The sequence below is a fragment of the Myxine glutinosa genome, chromosome 7 (assembly GCF_964187855.1).
Source record: "Myxine glutinosa chromosome 7, kmMyxGlut1.1, whole genome shotgun sequence".
Taxonomy (NCBI): domain Eukaryota; kingdom Metazoa; phylum Chordata; class Myxini; order Myxiniformes; family Myxinidae; genus Myxine; species Myxine glutinosa.
This window is the reverse complement of record NC_136267.1, coordinates 155,817,442-155,836,640: the sequence shown is the minus strand read 5'-3', so window position 1 is coordinate 155,836,640 and position 19,199 is coordinate 155,817,442. Positions and strand designations below refer to the sequence as shown.

The 19,199-nt window shown below is 39.0% G+C and overlaps 1 protein-coding gene and 1 long non-coding RNA gene across 2 annotated transcripts in view; one reads left to right on the top strand and one right to left on the bottom strand.

Moving 5' to 3' along the window:
• Positions 1–1,021: 1,021 nt before the first annotated feature.
• The window catches only part of LOC137431759 (uncharacterized), a 132,735-nt gene continuing 114,557 nt past the window's right edge, over positions 1,022–19,199 (bottom strand). The window contains exons 43-54 of the mRNA XM_068123448.2: positions 12,185–12,292; positions 11,001–11,108; positions 10,753–10,806; positions 10,381–10,488; positions 8,322–8,375; positions 8,035–8,142; positions 7,859–7,912; positions 5,457–5,564; positions 4,972–5,251; positions 3,829–4,019; positions 3,208–3,450; positions 1,022–2,531 (exon numbers count right to left, since the gene is read on the bottom strand). Coding sequence (XP_067979549.1) covers positions 2,385–2,531; positions 3,208–3,450; positions 3,829–4,019; positions 4,972–5,251; positions 5,457–5,564; positions 7,859–7,912; positions 8,035–8,142; positions 8,322–8,375; positions 10,381–10,488; positions 10,753–10,806; positions 11,001–11,108; positions 12,185–12,292 — 1,563 coding nt within the window. The 3' untranslated portion in view covers positions 1,022–2,384. The remainder of the gene's footprint in view (positions 2,532–3,207; positions 3,451–3,828; positions 4,020–4,971; positions 5,252–5,456; positions 5,565–7,858; positions 7,913–8,034; positions 8,143–8,321; positions 8,376–10,380; positions 10,489–10,752; positions 10,807–11,000; positions 11,109–12,184; positions 12,293–19,199) is intronic.
• Positions 3,236–6,288, top strand: LOC137431760 (uncharacterized). Its single transcript, XR_010985335.2, has 2 exons — positions 3,236–3,483; positions 4,938–6,288. It is a non-coding gene; the product is annotated as an uncharacterized LOC137431760 (long non-coding RNA).

Here is a 19,199-nt window from a genome sequence, read left to right as displayed (position 1 = left end):
TGCATATTAACAAGCTGCTGTACCACACTAGTCAAACTTATTCGTGGTGAAAAATGGAGCCATCAATCGCTTGCAATGCATTTGATAATTATTGATAACAACTGCAATCAAAACCAACAGGGCTTGTATAAATAGTAGAGCAAATCTATACACTTGCAAAAGTCATTCTCACTTTCTGGCCATTTTATATCCATCTTTCTCAGCAACACAGTAAATATCTAACAGAAGTATTGCTAACTCTTACAATCACACAACTTTCTTGTCCATTAAGACAATGTGCACGTAACACAGAGTTCACCAATTCATTGGTATTTGTATTAATGGCATGATGAAAGGCGCCACCTATTTAATTTGTACCCAAGGTGGGGTGCTTAGAGAGTGAAAGAAAGAAAAGATTTTTAAAAGGTAGGAAAGAGGGAGGAGAACCTAAGAAAGAATGAGTTGCAGAGGAAATAAAAGTCTGGTTGAGAAGAGAGAAGGGAAGTTGGCGGGGTCAAAAATTCTACCTTTTGCAAAGGTAACATGAGGTTGGCCCCAAATGAGACGTGAGAATTGCTTGACGGTTCCTGCGATCGGCAAAGATGATGAACTTAAGACCAACGAAGCACTCGCTATTTTCTTCAGACCAATACTTCCCTGTTACTTGAGACATTCATTTAGAAAAAGTCGAGTACACCAATTCAACTTCATTAGCACAAGCAGGTGTCATATTTATCATATTTTTTTGCTGAGATACAAGAGAGGTGAATATTTAGGTCGAAACCCCAAATTAGTATTTGAAAGACGAAGAGCTTAGATCGATGAAGCATTTGTTGGTTGCCACGATTTATGAACCAAAATGTCCGTGTTACCATGAGGTATTGGTAAGAAAAAGATTGATTGCACCAGTTTAGTTTTATCCGCGTGAGCGGGTGTCACATTTATAATATCACAGCAGAGATACAAGAAAGGCAGCATTTCAGTCCAAACCCTAAGTTACCATTGCACTTGCGTGTCAGAAATGATGTTAGGAAGCGCTGAATTCTTAGTAAAGGTTTATTTTCAATTTTCTCGTTTCTGTCATTAATTATCCCAGGGAAATGTGGAACATTAAACAAAAACACATTGGGAAGAATCGATACAAATTAATAACAAAGGCACAGAAGTTTTCCTTTCATAGAAAAGCCATCTACCTTTATTGCCATGGGAACGAGGAGTTTGATGACAAGGTACAGAGGCAAGAGTCATCTAGATGCTAGTTCAGTGTTGCAGAGGACAATTCTATTCCTACTGTGCTGGAAAGATCAGTTCTGAAAGTTGGGATAATTCAAGCCATCTGAGCTATTATACATATAAAAAATAGTACATATCCTTGTGGTTTCACCCAAAAGTGTCTACCGCTTTGGAAATCCCAAATAAAAAAGCTGCATAGAACAAGGACCAATTCGGAATTACAAAGGACATATTGGGGGCCTAAAATCGAGACCTATCGGGAAAGAAAAATGGAGATTAATTGATCCACATGCCTATATTTTGGACACCATGGATGCAATACAATGCCACAACACAAGAAACCGTGCAAACCGCGAGCCAACAGTGTTCGAATTCCTTCCGTTCTCTTGCATTCCTATAGTCCTTTACTTCCGAGGTGTTCAGGCTTGTGGCATTGCTATCCAAAGCATGAGCCATGGCTTTTAAGCACCATCAATGGTTAGAACTGATTCTTCAAGTTTGACTACACTATGAGCTACATAAGCATTCATATAGAAGAGACTGCTGCAGTGAAAATAGCACCTTCGTGAAAATGTAAAACCCTAAGAAATAGATGAATGGACGGTTGAGCATCAAACTGTCCCAGGTCTGCTCTCTGCAACGGGATCACCTGTCTACATGAGGTAGCTAAACTGGGGAAGCAAAGTGTGGGAACTTCCTTAACTCACATAAGAAACAGGCAACAGTTGATGCTTCATAGTGTTATCAAATTTTTATATTAAAAAAAAAAACACAGTAAAACAAACGTTCCACAGACTTTACTCATTTTATAAAAGCCAAAATTTAGCTTATCTTCCTTGGAATTTACACAACAATTTATATGGAATTTCAGGCTGTCTTTGATGTTAAGCGATGTGGATGGCATCATCAGACATCACTAGGAGTGGCACGTTGATTTATGGTCAGGGCATCAGGGTGGTCAAAAAAGCCAGCATTCCCAGCACCATAAAAAAAAATTTTGAAAGAACTACACACTTAAATTACAATGGCTCGATCCTCCCTACGTGGTTACTCAAATGGCATTTTGCAAGGAAGTCCAAAAGATGGGCGTGTGGATGGACCAGGTTGGTGGTAAGGGCCGGCCTGTCAGTGCAAGGGTCCTTGAGATGACGGCAAGATTTCTACGGTCCATTTTATGAGAAGCAGACTGGGCCGATGTCAACCCCAAACTGCTGCTCAGCTTCACCAATATCCATTGGTGCAATGTCGATAATAGGCAGGCGCGAAGTCTTCTGTGTTCTGTATTCCATGACTGTCTTGCCCCATTTGCCAGTGTGCCTCTGTGAACGCAAGGATAAATACAATTAATATGTATGATGGTTAATTGTAGAAGAACTTTAACCGTCAAAAACTTTATTTTCTGATTTATTTATTTAATAAATCAGAAAATAAAGTTTTTGACGGTTAAAGTCAGTGCCAGTCATTATGATTGCTACCTGTATAACCAATAACTGTCGCCTCTTGACCCCAGCTGCTTGAAATTGGGAATGCAAATACTGTATAGTAGTTGCACTGCAACTGTCCAACAGCCTCAGCCGAGTTCCAAACTGACAGGCTAGTGGTTATAATGGTGAAAGACGTCAAGTGGAATTTTGAAGCTCATTTTCTATGACGAGCGTGTTTTCCCTGGCAGGAGATAATTGCTTTGGTGTTGAATCTCGCCTGGGTTTAGCTCATATGTGCCGTTAATAATTGTTCCAATGATGTCAACTTGTTGTTGAAGAATCATAAACCTCGCTAGAACAGTTCAAGAATTGTTTTGAAGTTTCAGCAAAAGTGCATTATAACACGGAGATTTGAAGAGCCCTTTTGCACATAAGGGCAATTCCACGGTTACTCACATTACAATACATTACATTAATGTATCTATATATATATATATGTAATGTGAGTAACCGTGGAATTGCCCATAACAATAAACAATGCACAATAGTACCGATTGCAGCCCCCACTGACCGTGCATCCGTCCTCAACCACACTGTAGGTGAAGCGGCTGTTGCCCTCTGCGCGGATCTCGATGTCGTTGGAGCCTTGGAGCAGCAGAGCTTTCTTCAGGTTTCCTGACGTCTCATCCATGTAAGCTACGCTGTTCTTGCAATGATACGTGATGTTCTGAGAAGCCTCGGTGGAAAGCAGGCGTAGGAAGTTCATCTGGATGGCGCCTGTATTTGGTGGAAGGTTGTCTTCACCATAGCTGAACTGCAATTAGGACAGGAAGGCCCAATGAGAAAGGTATTTGCATCAAGATAATTCATTGTAAATTGCACTGGGAATATGTTGATTTCATATTTGTATTTCAAGTAAAATGGGTTTTTTTGCTTTATTTTCCTACAGAAGTTAAAATGCATCAACAAGCTAGATGACACAGGGTGGCATGTATTGGGGGTGAAGAGAAGGGGTGAGGAAGGGTGTAGAAAAGCTAAGAGTCTTTGACGTGCAATGCCAACATTGCATAACCTTCAATTTAAGGTTAGATTCAGTTGACGTGACTGGGAGAATAAGACTACAAGTCTGAACTAACACTTTGAGAAACTTAAAGTTTAATTGAAAATCATTACCACTCAGAAGTAAACTCACTTGGAATCCATTGGTCATGCTCTCGCCGAACCACACGTGCTTGCTGTCCTTGCGGCTCTTGCTGGTCCACCAGTTCTTACGGGCCACCGTCTGCTTGTTAGCGTATACGCATGTCTCGCCGGTCTCCAAGTTGCAGAAGACCTTGATGGCATCCAAAGTGCAGCCCTGATTGGGATCAATCCAGTAGTCACCTGCAGCATAAAGAGCAGATTGCAACCCCTGCAAGATGTGGTAGTACCCAAATAATCAACGATCATAAAGTAGGAATAAGAGGGTAAATCTAGCAGTGATGGGAATTCCTTATAAAAACCCATTAATTGTCTTCCTTAAAATTGTCCAGTTCTTGATTACATTCCAGGTGGAGTTCAATTTGATTAAATTGCTGTTAACATGCAATGCGCGCATGACACTCTGCATCGAGGAGTTTGCTCTCTTTCAGATAGCGTAAGATAGCAGTTCAATTTGAAATCACGTAGACTTAAAGGATCGCACCTTTTTGCAGAGAATATGCTTTTATCCTATTGCTATGGTCATAATCGACCCTGGCAACAACTGCAGTATATGAAAATTAAATATCGAATCTAAATGTTTGTGGAGTTGTAGGGAGAAAAGAAGGCGGCAGCCTTTTCTGTTTGCACTTGCACTTTACCTTTGATATGAAATGTGAATGCTGGCTGTAAGTACGAGTTAAGTTTGTGAAATTTGCCTGTGAAGTGGATAAAGTAAATATGTATGCAAAGTGAATATAATGTGGATATTCCACAGTCATAGTGGGCCAAATGGCCTTTTCATGCATCGATCCTTCATGTCATAATCTAGAAAAACTGTGCATTTTTATTGTTTGCATGCAACTGTAGCCGTGCTTTAGCAACAATATGTTATTAATAGACAGTGATTATCGTGATTTAAGCCCCTCACCCCCTCGCACCTTCCCCTTAACAAGCAAGCAACTGGGGCCATTGCAGGATGCTGCATTTCTTCAGTGTACATAAGTAAGCAGTGACAAATCCATTGGAAACTTTCACAAAGGTTCAAGGACATCTCAAAGTAGGATGTAGGATGTGAACAACATTTTAGGTTGTCTGACTTGAGGTGGTGCGTGTGTGTAGGTGTGTGTGTACATTCATGATGTCGCCTCCATACCACTCTTCCAGTCGCTGTGGCACAACATGAGGTCTCGGCAGGTACGGGCAGGGTTCTTGCGAGTTCCCTCGGGGCTCTTGATGCTCTCAATCTGGTTGGTGAGCGACTTGAGTGTGGCATCGACCTCAGCATCATGCTGCTGCCCGCTCAGAGCTTGGTCAGACCGGTAGTAACGCATCGGATCTGGGGCTTTCTCTCCTTGACGCTGGAATGATGGCATTTCCATTCCATGGCCAGGAGGTCCAGGGGGACCTGGAGGACCAGCGGGACCAGTAGGGCCCTAAATGAAGACAATCCATTAATGAGTTTCAGGTGAAAGGGCTGAATCAATAAGAACCAGAATGATGAGGTGAAACATTGTACAAGAGTTAGTTTATTCAAAAGTTTGATAATCACAAGTAAAATTTTCTTTGGTGCAATGAGTACTTTATAAGCGATGAATACCAGTGACTTTGATCACATGACAGACCATGATATGCACTTACAGCTGGACCAGTTTCACCGTTGCGGCCACGGGGTCCAGGTGGGCCGATAGGGCCAGGAAGTCCATTCATGCCATCCTTGCCGGGAGGGCCTGATGGGCCAGGCAATCCCTACAAGGTAACAAAATATAACATTGATGAGTTTATGACTTGAAGAATTCAGTCGTGCATCGCCATCTCTCATGTAATGATGTATCCGATATTTAAGGTCAAATCACTTCAAAGTTTATTAAAGTAACGACGTTTTTTAATGTACATTGGACAAGGATATTAAGGCTACTATACATGTACTGTCTTTATCCTGATACACACATCTTTATCATCGAAAATATATGTTAGGCTAAAAATAGATTTAATCCTGTAATATTAATTTCGTGTTCTAAAAGCGATGATATTTTAGTAATTTTAATCGATTAATTTATCCGCATCCACACTGCCCAAGTGTTTGATGAATGCAGAAATATTAAAGGATTATAACCAAAGTTGCATGTCGTGGCACCAGAGATTAGTTAGGCAAAAGTATTGATACAAATTTTTAGATTCATTCCTCAATATGTATGGCTTAAATTGTTGGTGATGGGTTCTTATAGATGCCAATAAGATAATAGAGAGGAAGAAGAGGAATGCTATTGATCTGGAATTCAATAAACACTGTTGTTCCAAACCAGATAAGACATGGTTATATTGTTTGACTAATTGACATTGCAGTGAATTCAACTTAGAGTGTCATTTTATAAACCTGTGTAGCATTGCTGAGGATAAAAGAAAGACTAAGAGTTAACGCAATCACATCCAGGAAGTGACTTTTTCCCTGAATAAAGATATGTGTGCAGAAGGATGAATTCAGTTTGATGTGGACAAAACTTCAAACAGTGTTCAGCATATCCAATGTGTGTGTGTATATATATATATATATATATATATATATATATATATATATATGCTTTGGCTTGTTGAGTACCTGTTTGAGTGCGCATTAAATTATCAACAGCTCATTCTCCATCATCAAGTTTTTATGCTTTAACCCAAGAAGCTCACCAAACAATGGGTCCACAACCTTATTATGTGTGCAGGTCATCAAATCAATTAGAGGGATAGAGAGATAAAAAGACAGAGATGGAGACGAAGAGTGAGGGAGGCTGGTTTTAGTAATAAGTTAAAGAAACTGACTTAGATTTGATAAACACAAAGTCGTTTGAATCTATGCCCCGTAAGATTTTGATGTAATAATGGATTTTTTTAATGTTCCATGGAGAAATGATGATGTCGGAATTATGCTTGGGTACTGATGAGATTAATATTACGAATTAATTCATAAGCCCATATATTTTGAATCCAGCTTTGATTTAAGACTCGATTATTTTTTATGGTATTCCATTGACGAAAAGGTATTATTGATAATGAGAATGCGGTGAATGAAGACTGTGCATACACGTGATGTGTTGTAAGTACGTTAATTCCAGAATTCAATATAATATGCAGTTTCTGTGAAATCGGTATTGGCAGCAAACATTAGCTGCGTCTTTCAGAGGCGGCCCTGTTTGTTAGTACACAGCTAATTCAATTTCTTATATGATGGAAACTTAGTAAAATTGATGCAGAGCTTAATATTCATTCATTGCAAGGAAGCAAAATGATACCATTTTTGCATCGATCTCATCCCAACCTCCATCCCCCTCCATAATGGGAAATTGTTTTCCGATTTCCATTGATCTCAATATCGACAAATTTGGGGGAATTTTTTGAGCAGATATCAACCTTTTGCAGTCACTTTTCCAATCCGCTCACCACTCAGGCACCACCTTATCCACCAATTTTGATGGGTACGGTGGTGCCTTAGTGCTGAGGCAATTGGACTGGCAGACCAGAGGTTGAGGGTTTCAATCCAGCTGAAGGCCACAATATTAAGGATTTGCAGGATTACAGGCTCCAGAAGCTGTGCTAGTTTCAGTCAAATTATCATGTCAACACAAGATTGTTGGTAAAAACCCAGCTCGTAGATTAATAATTTTCAGGATAGGGCGATCTTCCTTTCCCAGCTGGTCTCATCGACATGCGGTGTTAGCTATCTATGGAAGGGCAGTATCACCAACGATTCCTTGCACTGAAGATTTATAAATATAAATCAATCAGTTTGTATCAGTCTGGCATCGATGCATATGTCTACAGATGGAGCATGATGAGCACCACTCTTTATCAACATTTAGTGAGGATACTGCAAGAAAAACTGAAAAGTTATACTGAGATTCCTATTGCATGGGCAATTGATCATAAATTTAAACTTTGCATCCAATGCATATTTTAATTTTACAACTAATAAGGAACCAACCTCTTGTTTTAAACTGAAAAATAGTGTCAACTGCCATCCAAAGGACATTTCGTGCAAGTGATATGCCAAAACGTACCCTCATGCCAGCAGGTCCAAGAGAACCGGCAAGTCCTTGGTCGCCATGCATACCCTAGAAAATAACAAGACTCGTGTTATAAAGAGTTCAGTACATGTTTGATGGGAATTGTTGATAAGGAACATTACCTTCTATATAATGGTGAGAGCAGGTGGCGCGAAGAATGTGAGACTCACGGGAGATCCAGGCAAGCCCTGAAGGCCGGTGAATCCACGATGTCCCTTCATTCCACGGGCTCCCTGCTCTCCATGTTCACCCTTCTCACCACGTGGACCTTGTGGACCCTAGAAATTAAAAAAAACATTCATTTATTCCAGTTCATGTTGAGGTTTTACTCAGAAAATATTCCACAAAATGTGGATGGAACAATATTATGTGAAAAAATATACTTTAGGCACCACACAGTTGGTAACAATAAAAAAGAGGAAGTGCGATCAATAAGAATAAAATTGCAGTCACTAACTGGAATTCCTCGTGTGCCAGCAGGACCAGGTGCACCAGAGGGACCTTGAGGACCCTGGAAAACAAATAAAGATGCATGATTGATGCTCAAAACAATCAATTAAATAAAAATAATAATCTCAACCAAGCTGGAGAGGATTGTGATATACGTATATAACTTATTGATTAGCAAAGCAATATATATGTACACCTACACACACCCTGTCCTGTCATGGTGCTGTGTTTACAAGGACACTCAGTAGGGTTGGCCTTGGCAATCACTGTTGGTCTGGTCTCGTGTCTGGTGTTGGTCTACATCTGTTTACTGCAAATCTTCCATGGCTAGCAAACATTTCTCACATGTTGGATGTTGGACAGCTCCTCGTTGTTTGCTGATCGGTTTCTCATCTTGCGGAAATGCACTTATGTCTTTTCATGCCATTTTTACTTCTGAAGGACCTCGAGCGCCGCTGGCATAGTACTCAATGGCATGGTGGCTGCTCGATTCGTCTTCGTTGTTGCTGTTGTTTGTCTAATTATTTCGGTACAGAGGTATGTTAATTGGCATGCCAACCTACCCAAGAAGTAGTTCCTTCTTCATACCACCTCTCATCTGACAACCAAACAAACTTTGGATCTTTAAATATCATATCTCTCCCTCTTTTTCTCAGCACACCTTCTAGGTGAGGCTGAGGCAACCACCCAAACCAGGGCATCTTCATGATGTCATGCTTAGGAATTTGAGCATGATGGCTTAGTCACTCCAGGTGACGTTTGGTTACTTTCTCCAGCATTGTCTATGAATCTCCCCATTGTGCAGGCTTAATTTATTGTGTCAATGTGTAAGTCCTATCAATGTCCATCATTGCTCTCTGATAGAAATAACTCGTATGTTCTGAAAGCATTTGGGCTGAAAGTATTCCAGTCTCTTCAAGAGGTTTCTGAGTGGAATCCAACAATCAAGTTACATAAAGAAGCACTGACAATAGGTAGACCTGAACCATCTTGCATTTTGTCTTCTTGCTCAGGATTTTGTGAAAGGCTTTGATGATTGCAATGGTACCCAACCGTGAAAGCCCTCGAGGCCTGGGCAATACCTTTTTTTGTTTTCGATATACGAGTCTATTCTTCCTGATGAGGCAATCACAGATCCAAGATGTGGAAATTCACTTTCTGGTTGAATTTTGCTGCCCTTGAAACATATGGGACCTTGTCTTCTTCAGAGGCTTCTCTCCCAGCACCCATAAGCTGTTTTAGGTGTACTATTCTCTCCACTATGTGCACACACAAACAGTAACACACACACACACACACACACTCTACAAAACGTTTTGGAGGCAAACGTGAATAACATCCACCAATGGTGTGTACTATGCTCCATTTTGTTTGGTTATAGGTTTAAAATCGAAAAAACAGTTGATAACGCTGCATGGTCACATGGTACGGTTCCTTTCTGATTTTTGTGAAATATGTATTTGTGATTCTCCATTGAAGGAAGACCTTTCCCCCTTAAAGAGATTCCAGTTAGGATTTCGACTCGGTGTGCCCATTTTGGTTTGATATGTCATTGTTGCTGAAAAGTCTATTTTCTTTGGATTATTGTGAAACAGGGTCAAGTCACTCGCATCGACACAACATGCACCTGGGTGTTAGTTTGCATAATTTCTGGGGAAGCAGCATTGCTGTTGGTATAGTTGCTCCTGTACGTTTGGGCAGAAATTCGAATTTGGCCAGGGTGCCAGCACACAATGGGCAACTCTTTTCAAAAGACCAAAAAAAAAAAAAAAAAAAAAAAGGGGGGAAACAAACACAAGCTTCCATGACAGGTGTGCACATTGGTGGATCTTTTCTGATTGTGATGTACCATACTCTGTTACAGAGCGTTGGTGCCGCCGAAGGAGTTTCTTGGCAAGGGTTATACTGGGTGGTTCGCTATTGTCTTTCAAGGGTGGATTGTTACAAGGAACACTGAAACGTCTTCCTGGGAAAAGATATAAAGATACACCATGGCTCTTCAAAAATGGTTTGGGACTTTCTAGGCCATTAATCTTGCAAGATCGTTTTATCAGTTTAATACTCACAGTCTCTCCTCGTGCGCCATTTTTGCCAGCAGGCCCAATGTGTCCAGGGGCACCAGGTTGTCCAGGAGCACCAGGTTGTCCAGATGGTCCAGACTCTCCACGCTCACCCTGGACATACACCGTATGTGGCAAGTCAGTGACAAACTCACCCTATCTTATCCATTCACTAAAAAATTCATGGAAGTGGTTCAAGATTGTCAACGAGCTTGTTCCTCCTTTGGAATTTCGCTTTCATTGGATGAATGTTCATTTATCGGATTACTACCTTATGACTGAAGTTGCATCTCACATTATTGTTTTATTTACTATTATGTACATGAGCAAAACATTATTCGTATGTTCTGAAGCCAAACATTTACATGGGTCACTCACTTTTGGTCCTGGAGCACCATCACGACCAGGGGCGCCATCCTGGCCAGCATTTCCCTGGTGGTGAAGAACAAAGAAAAATGTATCATACAACTGTGAAAAAGTTAATGTCCGAAAGCAAAAGGCAGGTAGTTACGTTTAGTCTACGGAGTACTTCACCATCGAGGAAGTTTATTGGTTTTTGTTCTAAAAACTCTTCATAATTATGCGAAATAAGTGTTTTTTTGAGAGATTAACTGTGATGCACTCACATCACGGCCTTGCTCGCCTTGTGGGCCAACCATGCCAGGAGCTCCAACTGAACCGGGCAAGCCACGTTCTCCAGAAGATCCGTGTGGTCCCTGCTTTCCTGGTTCGCCCTAAACAAAACATGAAAACTGATTACTTAATATGCCAAACTACCTGGTGATTGTAATCAGAGCATAGCACACAATATGTTCTGTAATCCCGTCAAAGCAAAGGTTACATCGAATCCAAGGGCAATAATGAGTGAAGAGTCAACATGACTTGTAGTTGCGGTGTAAACACTAAACATGCATCAATTCTTCGGATGAAAATTCTTCGTCAATTCATGAATCAATCGTGTTGTCAGACGTACTGTTGTGACTAACAATTTTCTTGTTCTTACACTTCATTCTTACAGTTCAACTTCATCAACCAACTCACACTTCATCAGGCATCCAACTCCACTAGCATTCTTCTTCTTCATTGCCCCATTGTGTAGAGCATGCACCCATTGTTTGAATTGCAGGAACTATTCTCCTTTACATCTTACACGTCAAATGATGCCCCATTTAATGTTGTTGAGTTCTTCTTCCAGGGACTTCACATTTTATGCACCTAAAAGGCCACGCCCATTATATGTAAATTAGTTCAGCGAGTCCAAAGGAAGTTTGTCAAATACAGAGATTTATTATCAACCTCTGCACTCTTATTATGCTGACTGATCCTGTGGTCAGTAATTCAGGAGTTGCTGGGGACTGAAGACCATTTTTCATATTGCAACATGTTGTGTTGAGGGCATTTGGCATAATTGATTGCCACGTTTAATTGCCAATGTAGGGTTGTTGAGGAAACATTTTTAGTCTGGTTCCTACTATTTGACCTTCCCAGCACAGGTGATCCTGCGGATATTGGCATGACGTGACGATACTGCTTGAAATCTTTGGCACGCGCAAACTACACCATCATGGTAAGATGGAGTTCCATCGCGGCAGCGAACAAGTCCATTAGCCAAATAAAACAGTAATTAATAATGGATTTTGTAAGTGATGGTTCGATGATGTTGTCATGAAATAAGTGATAAAAGGCAGTTGTTCACAAACACACACATGTCCACACAAACACGTGGCAAATCAGGATGAAAATGAAAACGTTGTTGTGCTCTGTATGGGGAGTGCTCATCATGCAAAAGTGGTGTGCAATAGGATTTTACCGATGGGCCGGGAAGACCAGGGAAGCCCCTCTCACCACGCTGTCCAGGAAGACCAACAGTACCACGTTGACCAGCAAGACCCTGTGGTCCTGGTGGACCTTCTGGGCCCTGTTGAATATGGAACAAGCAATGTTTATTCAAATGATCACCTAAAAAAGTTGTAAATAATAAAATAATTGTAAATAACAGCTGCATATATCTGACTGGTATTAGATGAAAAAGCTCCTTTTTCAAAGCTGATAAGATTCACTGCTGTGATCCTGATCAAGCCTAATCGGCATGTACCTTTGGATAATTTAAAAACCTGTACCATAATCCATTTACACAGCAATGGCGCTGCCAAAGAAGTTTCTTGGCAAAGGTCAGTGGTTTGCCATTGCCTTCCCAGCGTTGTTTGTCTGTGCTCTATCCTTTCTGAATGCTCCGCCAAAGCAAGGAAGCAGCACGTACCATTTTAAAAGACTTTGGTGTGGCTCGGCCGGGATTTGACACCGACCTCCCAGACTCAGAGCAGACACTCATAACCAGATTACACCATGGAGTCTGCTTTCGTTGAAAATAAATTCCATTTCCTTGAGCAGTAATCCAAGTTATCAAGACTCAAAGAGAATTAAATGTTGACACATTTGTTGGCCTAAAACTTTGCCAGCATTGAAATATTAACATAATGTTAAGTGAACAGGCCTATCCATATTTTTTTCACTATTTTTTGGTTTCTTTTTTTGTCATGATTGCAATTAATTGTGTGAAAATGGTTAAAAATTGTGCCAACTGTAAATAGTTTAGGAACTAAAACAGTTAGATAATGTTTCATTGCTATCTGATTATCTTCCAATGATTCAACTATCACAAAGCATTTCCGAAAGCCGCTCCAGCATTCCTAAAGGATTGGTGGCATGGAATGATAGTGACCGCAGACCAGTCAATGGCAGATTGTTGACTAGGTCAATCATAGTTTAGGAGAGCGACAGCACCTGGTTGATGGAGCGAACCTGTTTCCAGTTGTACCAAGGCTGTGATTCTTGATTATCTCTCCTATTTGTAAGAACATGCAATCTCCAGGTGATGCACCAGGATTGTTGCAAGAAATTAGGCCTTGAAGGCACTGCAGCCTTAATAGTTTTCCAGTCCTTGCATGTCAGATATCATGAAATAAATGTGGCTTCTGCATGAACTGACATGTTGAAAAAAGCCCTTTCCAACCTGGTGTTGGCTTAGCGGTTAGGGTGCCGGCTTGGGATCTGAGGATCCTGGGTTCGAATCCCGGTCGATCGCTGAATTAACGCCAGGGGGGTTGACTCAGCCTGTCATCCTTCTGAGGTCGGCAAATTGAGTACCAGTTCACTGGTAATTCCCTGTGTGTCGCAAAAGGCGACTAACAGGGTTGGCGGCAGGAAGGGCATCCGACCATAAAACATTGCTTCAAAAAGGGGACCACGGTGCCCAAAAAAGGCCAACCCCTGCTCTGCGGGGAAAAAATGGCCTCTAAAGGTCATTTGTTTTTGTTTGTATCATCATACACAATAATGGTAACATGAAGACCCCAAGGCACTCGATTATGTAATATTACATTGCATCAATTTTGAAGTTTTTTGCCTCAATTACAGAATACCACTGCCAATTGAAATAAGCCACAGTCTGCATAGGTTGAGTGAGATATGAATGGCAAAAAGAAAGGCGTATCCTATCCAAGTAGGCCATTATCACCACACGGTCTGTGTGAATGGCTACAGTGAAGTTATTTCCTATCGAAGTAGGCCACCGTCCTTGTATAATGGAAAATTAGCTTTGATCATCAAGGCTAGTATCGTTATGCATCAACGGATAGGTAGAACAATGGATGTAACCAATAGAACATCCACAGTAGTATTGTGATCGTCATGGGAAGCAGGTAGCAGCTGATGTTTTGAGTGACAATCTTCCGTTGGAGCAAAACCCAAGGTGATGATATCCCTATATATTTGCTGGTGTGTGATGTGGATTTGAGGCATGGCTAAGGAAGTAGTCACCATGTAGGTTTGCTCTTTGCAACATAACTGTGGCATAGATGTGCCGCTAATGCGGTGCCAATGTAGAACAGGGCAAGAGATTAGAATGTGGCCATGGTACCAGGATGCGATGGCCTGCTCTTTTCAAAAGGCATTGCATGATCTTTAACAAAATCATGTCAGAGTCTCAATCAGCAAACAAAATCATGTCATTGTCTCGATCAAACAAAATCATGTCATAGTCTCGATCAGCAATCAAAATCATGTCATAGTCTCGATCAGCAATCAAAATCATGTCATAGTCTCGATCAGCAATCAAAATCATGTCATAGTCTCGATCAGCAAACAAAATCATGTCATAGTCTCGATCAGCAATCAAAATCATGTCATACTCTCGATCAGCAAACAAAATCATGTCATAGTCTCGATCAGACGAACAAAATCCTGTCATTGTCTCGATCAAACAAACAAAATCATGTCATAGTCTCGATCAGCAAACAAAATCATGTCATAGTCTCGATCAGCAATCAAAATCATGTCATAGTCTCGATCAGCAATCAAAATCATGTCATAGTCTCGATCAGCAAACAAAATCATGTCATTGTCTCGACCATATTAACAAAATCATGTCATTGTCTCGATCAGACGAACAAAATCCTGTCATTGTCTCGATCAAACAAACAAAATCATGTCATTGTCTCGATCAGCAAACAAAATCATGTCATTGTCTCGATCAGACAAACAAAATCATGTCATAGTCTCGATCAGCAATCAAAATCATGTCATAGTCTCGATCAGACTAACAAAATCATGTCATAGTCTCGATCAGCAATCAAAATCATGTCATAGTCTCGATCAGACGAACAAAATCATGTCATAATCTTGATCAGACTAACAAAATCATGTCATAGTCTCGATCAGACTAACAAAATCATGTCATAGTCTCGATCAGCAATCAAAATCATGTCATAGTCTCGATCAGACTAACAAAATCATGTCATTGTCATGATCAGCAATCAAAATCATGTCATAGTCTCGATCAGACTAACAAAATCATGTCATAGTCTTGATCATATCAGCAAAATCATGTCAGTCTCGATCAGCAAACAAAATCATGTCATAGTCTCGATCATATTAACAAAATCATGTCATAGTCTCGATCATATCAACAAAATCATGTCATTGCCTCGATCATATAAACAAAATCATGTCATAGTCTCGATCATATCAACAAAATCATGTCATAGTCTCGATCATATCAACAAAATCATGTCATTGTCTCGATCATATCAACAAAATCATGTCATAGTCTCGATCATATCAACAAAATCATGTCATAGTCTCGATCATATCAACAAAATCATGTCATAATCTCGATCATATTAACAAAATCATGTCATAGTCTCGATCATATCAACAAAATCATGTCATAATCTCGATCATATTAACAAAATCATGTCATAGTCTCGATCATATCAACAAAATCATGTCAGTCTCGATCAGCAAACAAAATCATGTCATAGTCTCGATCATATTAACAAAATCATGTCATAGTCTCGATCATATCAACAAAATCATGTCATTGCCTCGATCATATAAACAAAATCATGTCATAGTCTCGATCATATCAACAAAATCATGTCATAGTCTCGATCATATCAACAAAATCATGTCATTGTCTCGATCATATCAACAAAATCATGTCATAGTCTCGATCATATCAACAAAATCATGTCATAGTCTCGATCATATCAACAAAATCATGTCATAATCTCGATCATATTAACAAAATCATGTCATAGTCTCGATCATATCAACAAAATCATGTCATAGTCTCGATCATATTAACAAAATCATGTCATAGTCTCGATCAGCAAACAAAATCATGTCATAGTCTCGAACATATTAACAAAATCATTTCATTCACGATCATACAAACAAAATCATGTCACAGCCTCGATCAGCAGACAAAATCATGTCATAGTCTCGATCAGCAAACAAAATCATGTCATAGTCTCGATCAGCAAACAAAATCATGTCATTGTCTCGACCATATTAACAAAATCATGTCATTGTCTCGATCAGATTAACAAAATCATGTCATTGTCTCAATCATATTAACAAAATCATGTCATTGTCTCGATCATATTAACAAAATCATGTCATAGTCTCGATCAGCAGACAAAATCATGTCATTGTCTCGATCATATTAACAAAATCATGTCATTGTCTCGATCATATTAACAAAATCATGTCATTGTCTCGATCAAACAAACAAAATCATGTCATTGTCTCGAGCAAACAAACAAAATCAGGTCATAGTCTCGATCATATCAACAAAATCATGTCATTGTCTCGATCATATTAACAAAATCATGTCATTGTCTCGATCATATTAACAAAATCATGTCATTGTCTCGATCAAACAAACAAAATCAGGTCATAGTCTCGATCAAACAAACAAAATCATGTCATTGTCTCAATCAAACAAACAAAATCAGGTCATAGTCTCGATCATATCAACAAAATCATGTCATTGTCTCGATCATATTAACAAAATCATGTCATTGTCTCGATCAAACAAACAAAATCAGGTCATAGTATCGATCAAACAAACAAAATCATGTCATTGTCTCGATCATATCAACAAAATCATGTCATTGTCTCGATCATATTAACAAAATCATGTCATAGTCTCGATCAAACAAACAAAATCATGTCATTGTCTCGCTCAAACAAACAAAATCAGGTCATAGTCTCGATCAAACAAACAAAATCATGTCATTGTCTCGATCATATCAACAAAATCATGTCATTGTCTCGATCATATTAACAAAATCATGTCATTGTCTCGATCATATTAACAAAATCATGTAATTGTCTCGATCATATTAACAAAATCATGTCATTGTCTCGCTCAAACAAACAAAATCATGTCATTGTCTCGATCAAACAAACAAAATCAGGTCATAGTCTCGATCAGCAAACAAAATCATGTCATTGCCTCGATCATATTAACAAAATCATGTCATTGTCACGATCAGACAAACAAAATCATATCATTGTCACAATCAGACAAACAAAATCATATCATTGTCATGATCAGACAAACAAAATCATGTCATTGTCACGATCAGACAAACAAAATCATGTCATAGTCTCAATCAGACAAACAAAATCATGTCATTGGCACGATCAGACAAACAAAATCATGTCATTGTCTCAATCAAACAAACAAAATCAGGTCATAGTCTCGATCAGCAAACAAAATCATGTCATTGTCTCGATCATATTAACAAAATCATGTCATTGTCATGATCAGATAAACAAAATCATATCATTGTCACGATCAGACAAACAAAATCATATCATTGTCACGATCAGACAAACAAAATCATGTCATTGTCACGATCAGACAAACAAAATCATGTCATAGTCTCAATCAGACAAACAAATCATGTCATTGTCACGATCAGACAAACAAAATCATGTCATAGTCTCGATCAGCAAACAAAATCATGTCATAGTCTCGATCAGCAAACAATCATGTCATAGTCTTGATCATATTAACAAAATCATGTCATAGTCTTCATCAGCAAACAAAATCATGTCATTGTCTTGATCATATTAACAAAATAATGTCATAGTCTCCATCAGCAAACAAAATCATGTCATAGTCTCGATCAGACAAACAAAATCATGTCATTGTCTCGATCATATTAACAAAATCATGTCATTGTCATGATCAGACAAACAAAATCATGTCATAGTCTCGATCAGCAAACAAAATCATGTCATAGTCTTGATCATATCAACAAAATCATGTCATAGTCTCGATCATATCAACAAAATCATGTCATATTCTTGATCAGCAAACAAAATCATGTCATTGTCTCGATCATATTAACAAAATCATGTCATTGTCATGATCAGACAAACAAAATCATATCATTGTCTCGATCAAACAAACAAAATCATGTCATAGTCTCGATCAGCAAACAAAAGCATGTCATAGTCTCGATCAGCAAACAAAATCATGTCATAGTCTCGATCATATTAACAAAATCATGTCATAGTCTCGATCATATTAACAAAATCATGTCATATTCCTGATCAGCAAACAAAATCAGGTCATAGTCTCGATCAGACTAACAAAATCATGTCATAGTCTCGATCAGACAAACAAAATCATGTCATAGTCTCGATCAGCAATCAAAATCATGCCACAGTCTCGATCAGCAATCAAAATCATGTCGTAGTCTCGATCAGACTAACAAAATCATGTCATAGTCTTGATCATATTCACAAAATCATGTCATAGTCTCGATCAGCAATCAAAATCATGTCATAGTCTTGATCATATTGACAAAATCATGTCATAGTCTCGATCAGCAAACAAAATCATGTCATTGTCATGATCAGGCAAACAAAATCATATCATTGTCTCGATCAAACAAACAAAATCATGTCATAGTCTTGATCATATTAACAAAATCATGTCATAGTCTCCATCAGCAAACAAAATAATGTCATAGTCTCGATCAGACAAACAAAATCATGTCATTTTCTCGATCATATTAACAAAATCATGTCATTGTCACGATCAGACAAACAAAATCATATCATTATCTCGATCAAACAAACAAAATCATGTAATTGTCACGATCAGACAAACAAAATCATGTCATAGTCTCGATCAGCAAACAAAATCATGTCATAGTCTCGATCAGACAAACAAAATCATGTCATAGTCTCGATCATATTAACAAAATCATGTCATAGTCCTGATCAGCAAACAAAATCATGTCATAGTCTCGATCAGACTAACAAAATCATGTCATAGTCTCGATCAGCAATCAAAATCATGTCATAGTCTCGATCAGACGAAAGAAATCATGTCATAGTCTCGAACAGACTAACAAAATCATGTCATAGTCTCGATCAGCAATCAAAATCATGTCATAGTCTTGATCAGACTAACAAAATCATGTCATTGTCATGATCAGCAATCAAAATCATGTCATAGT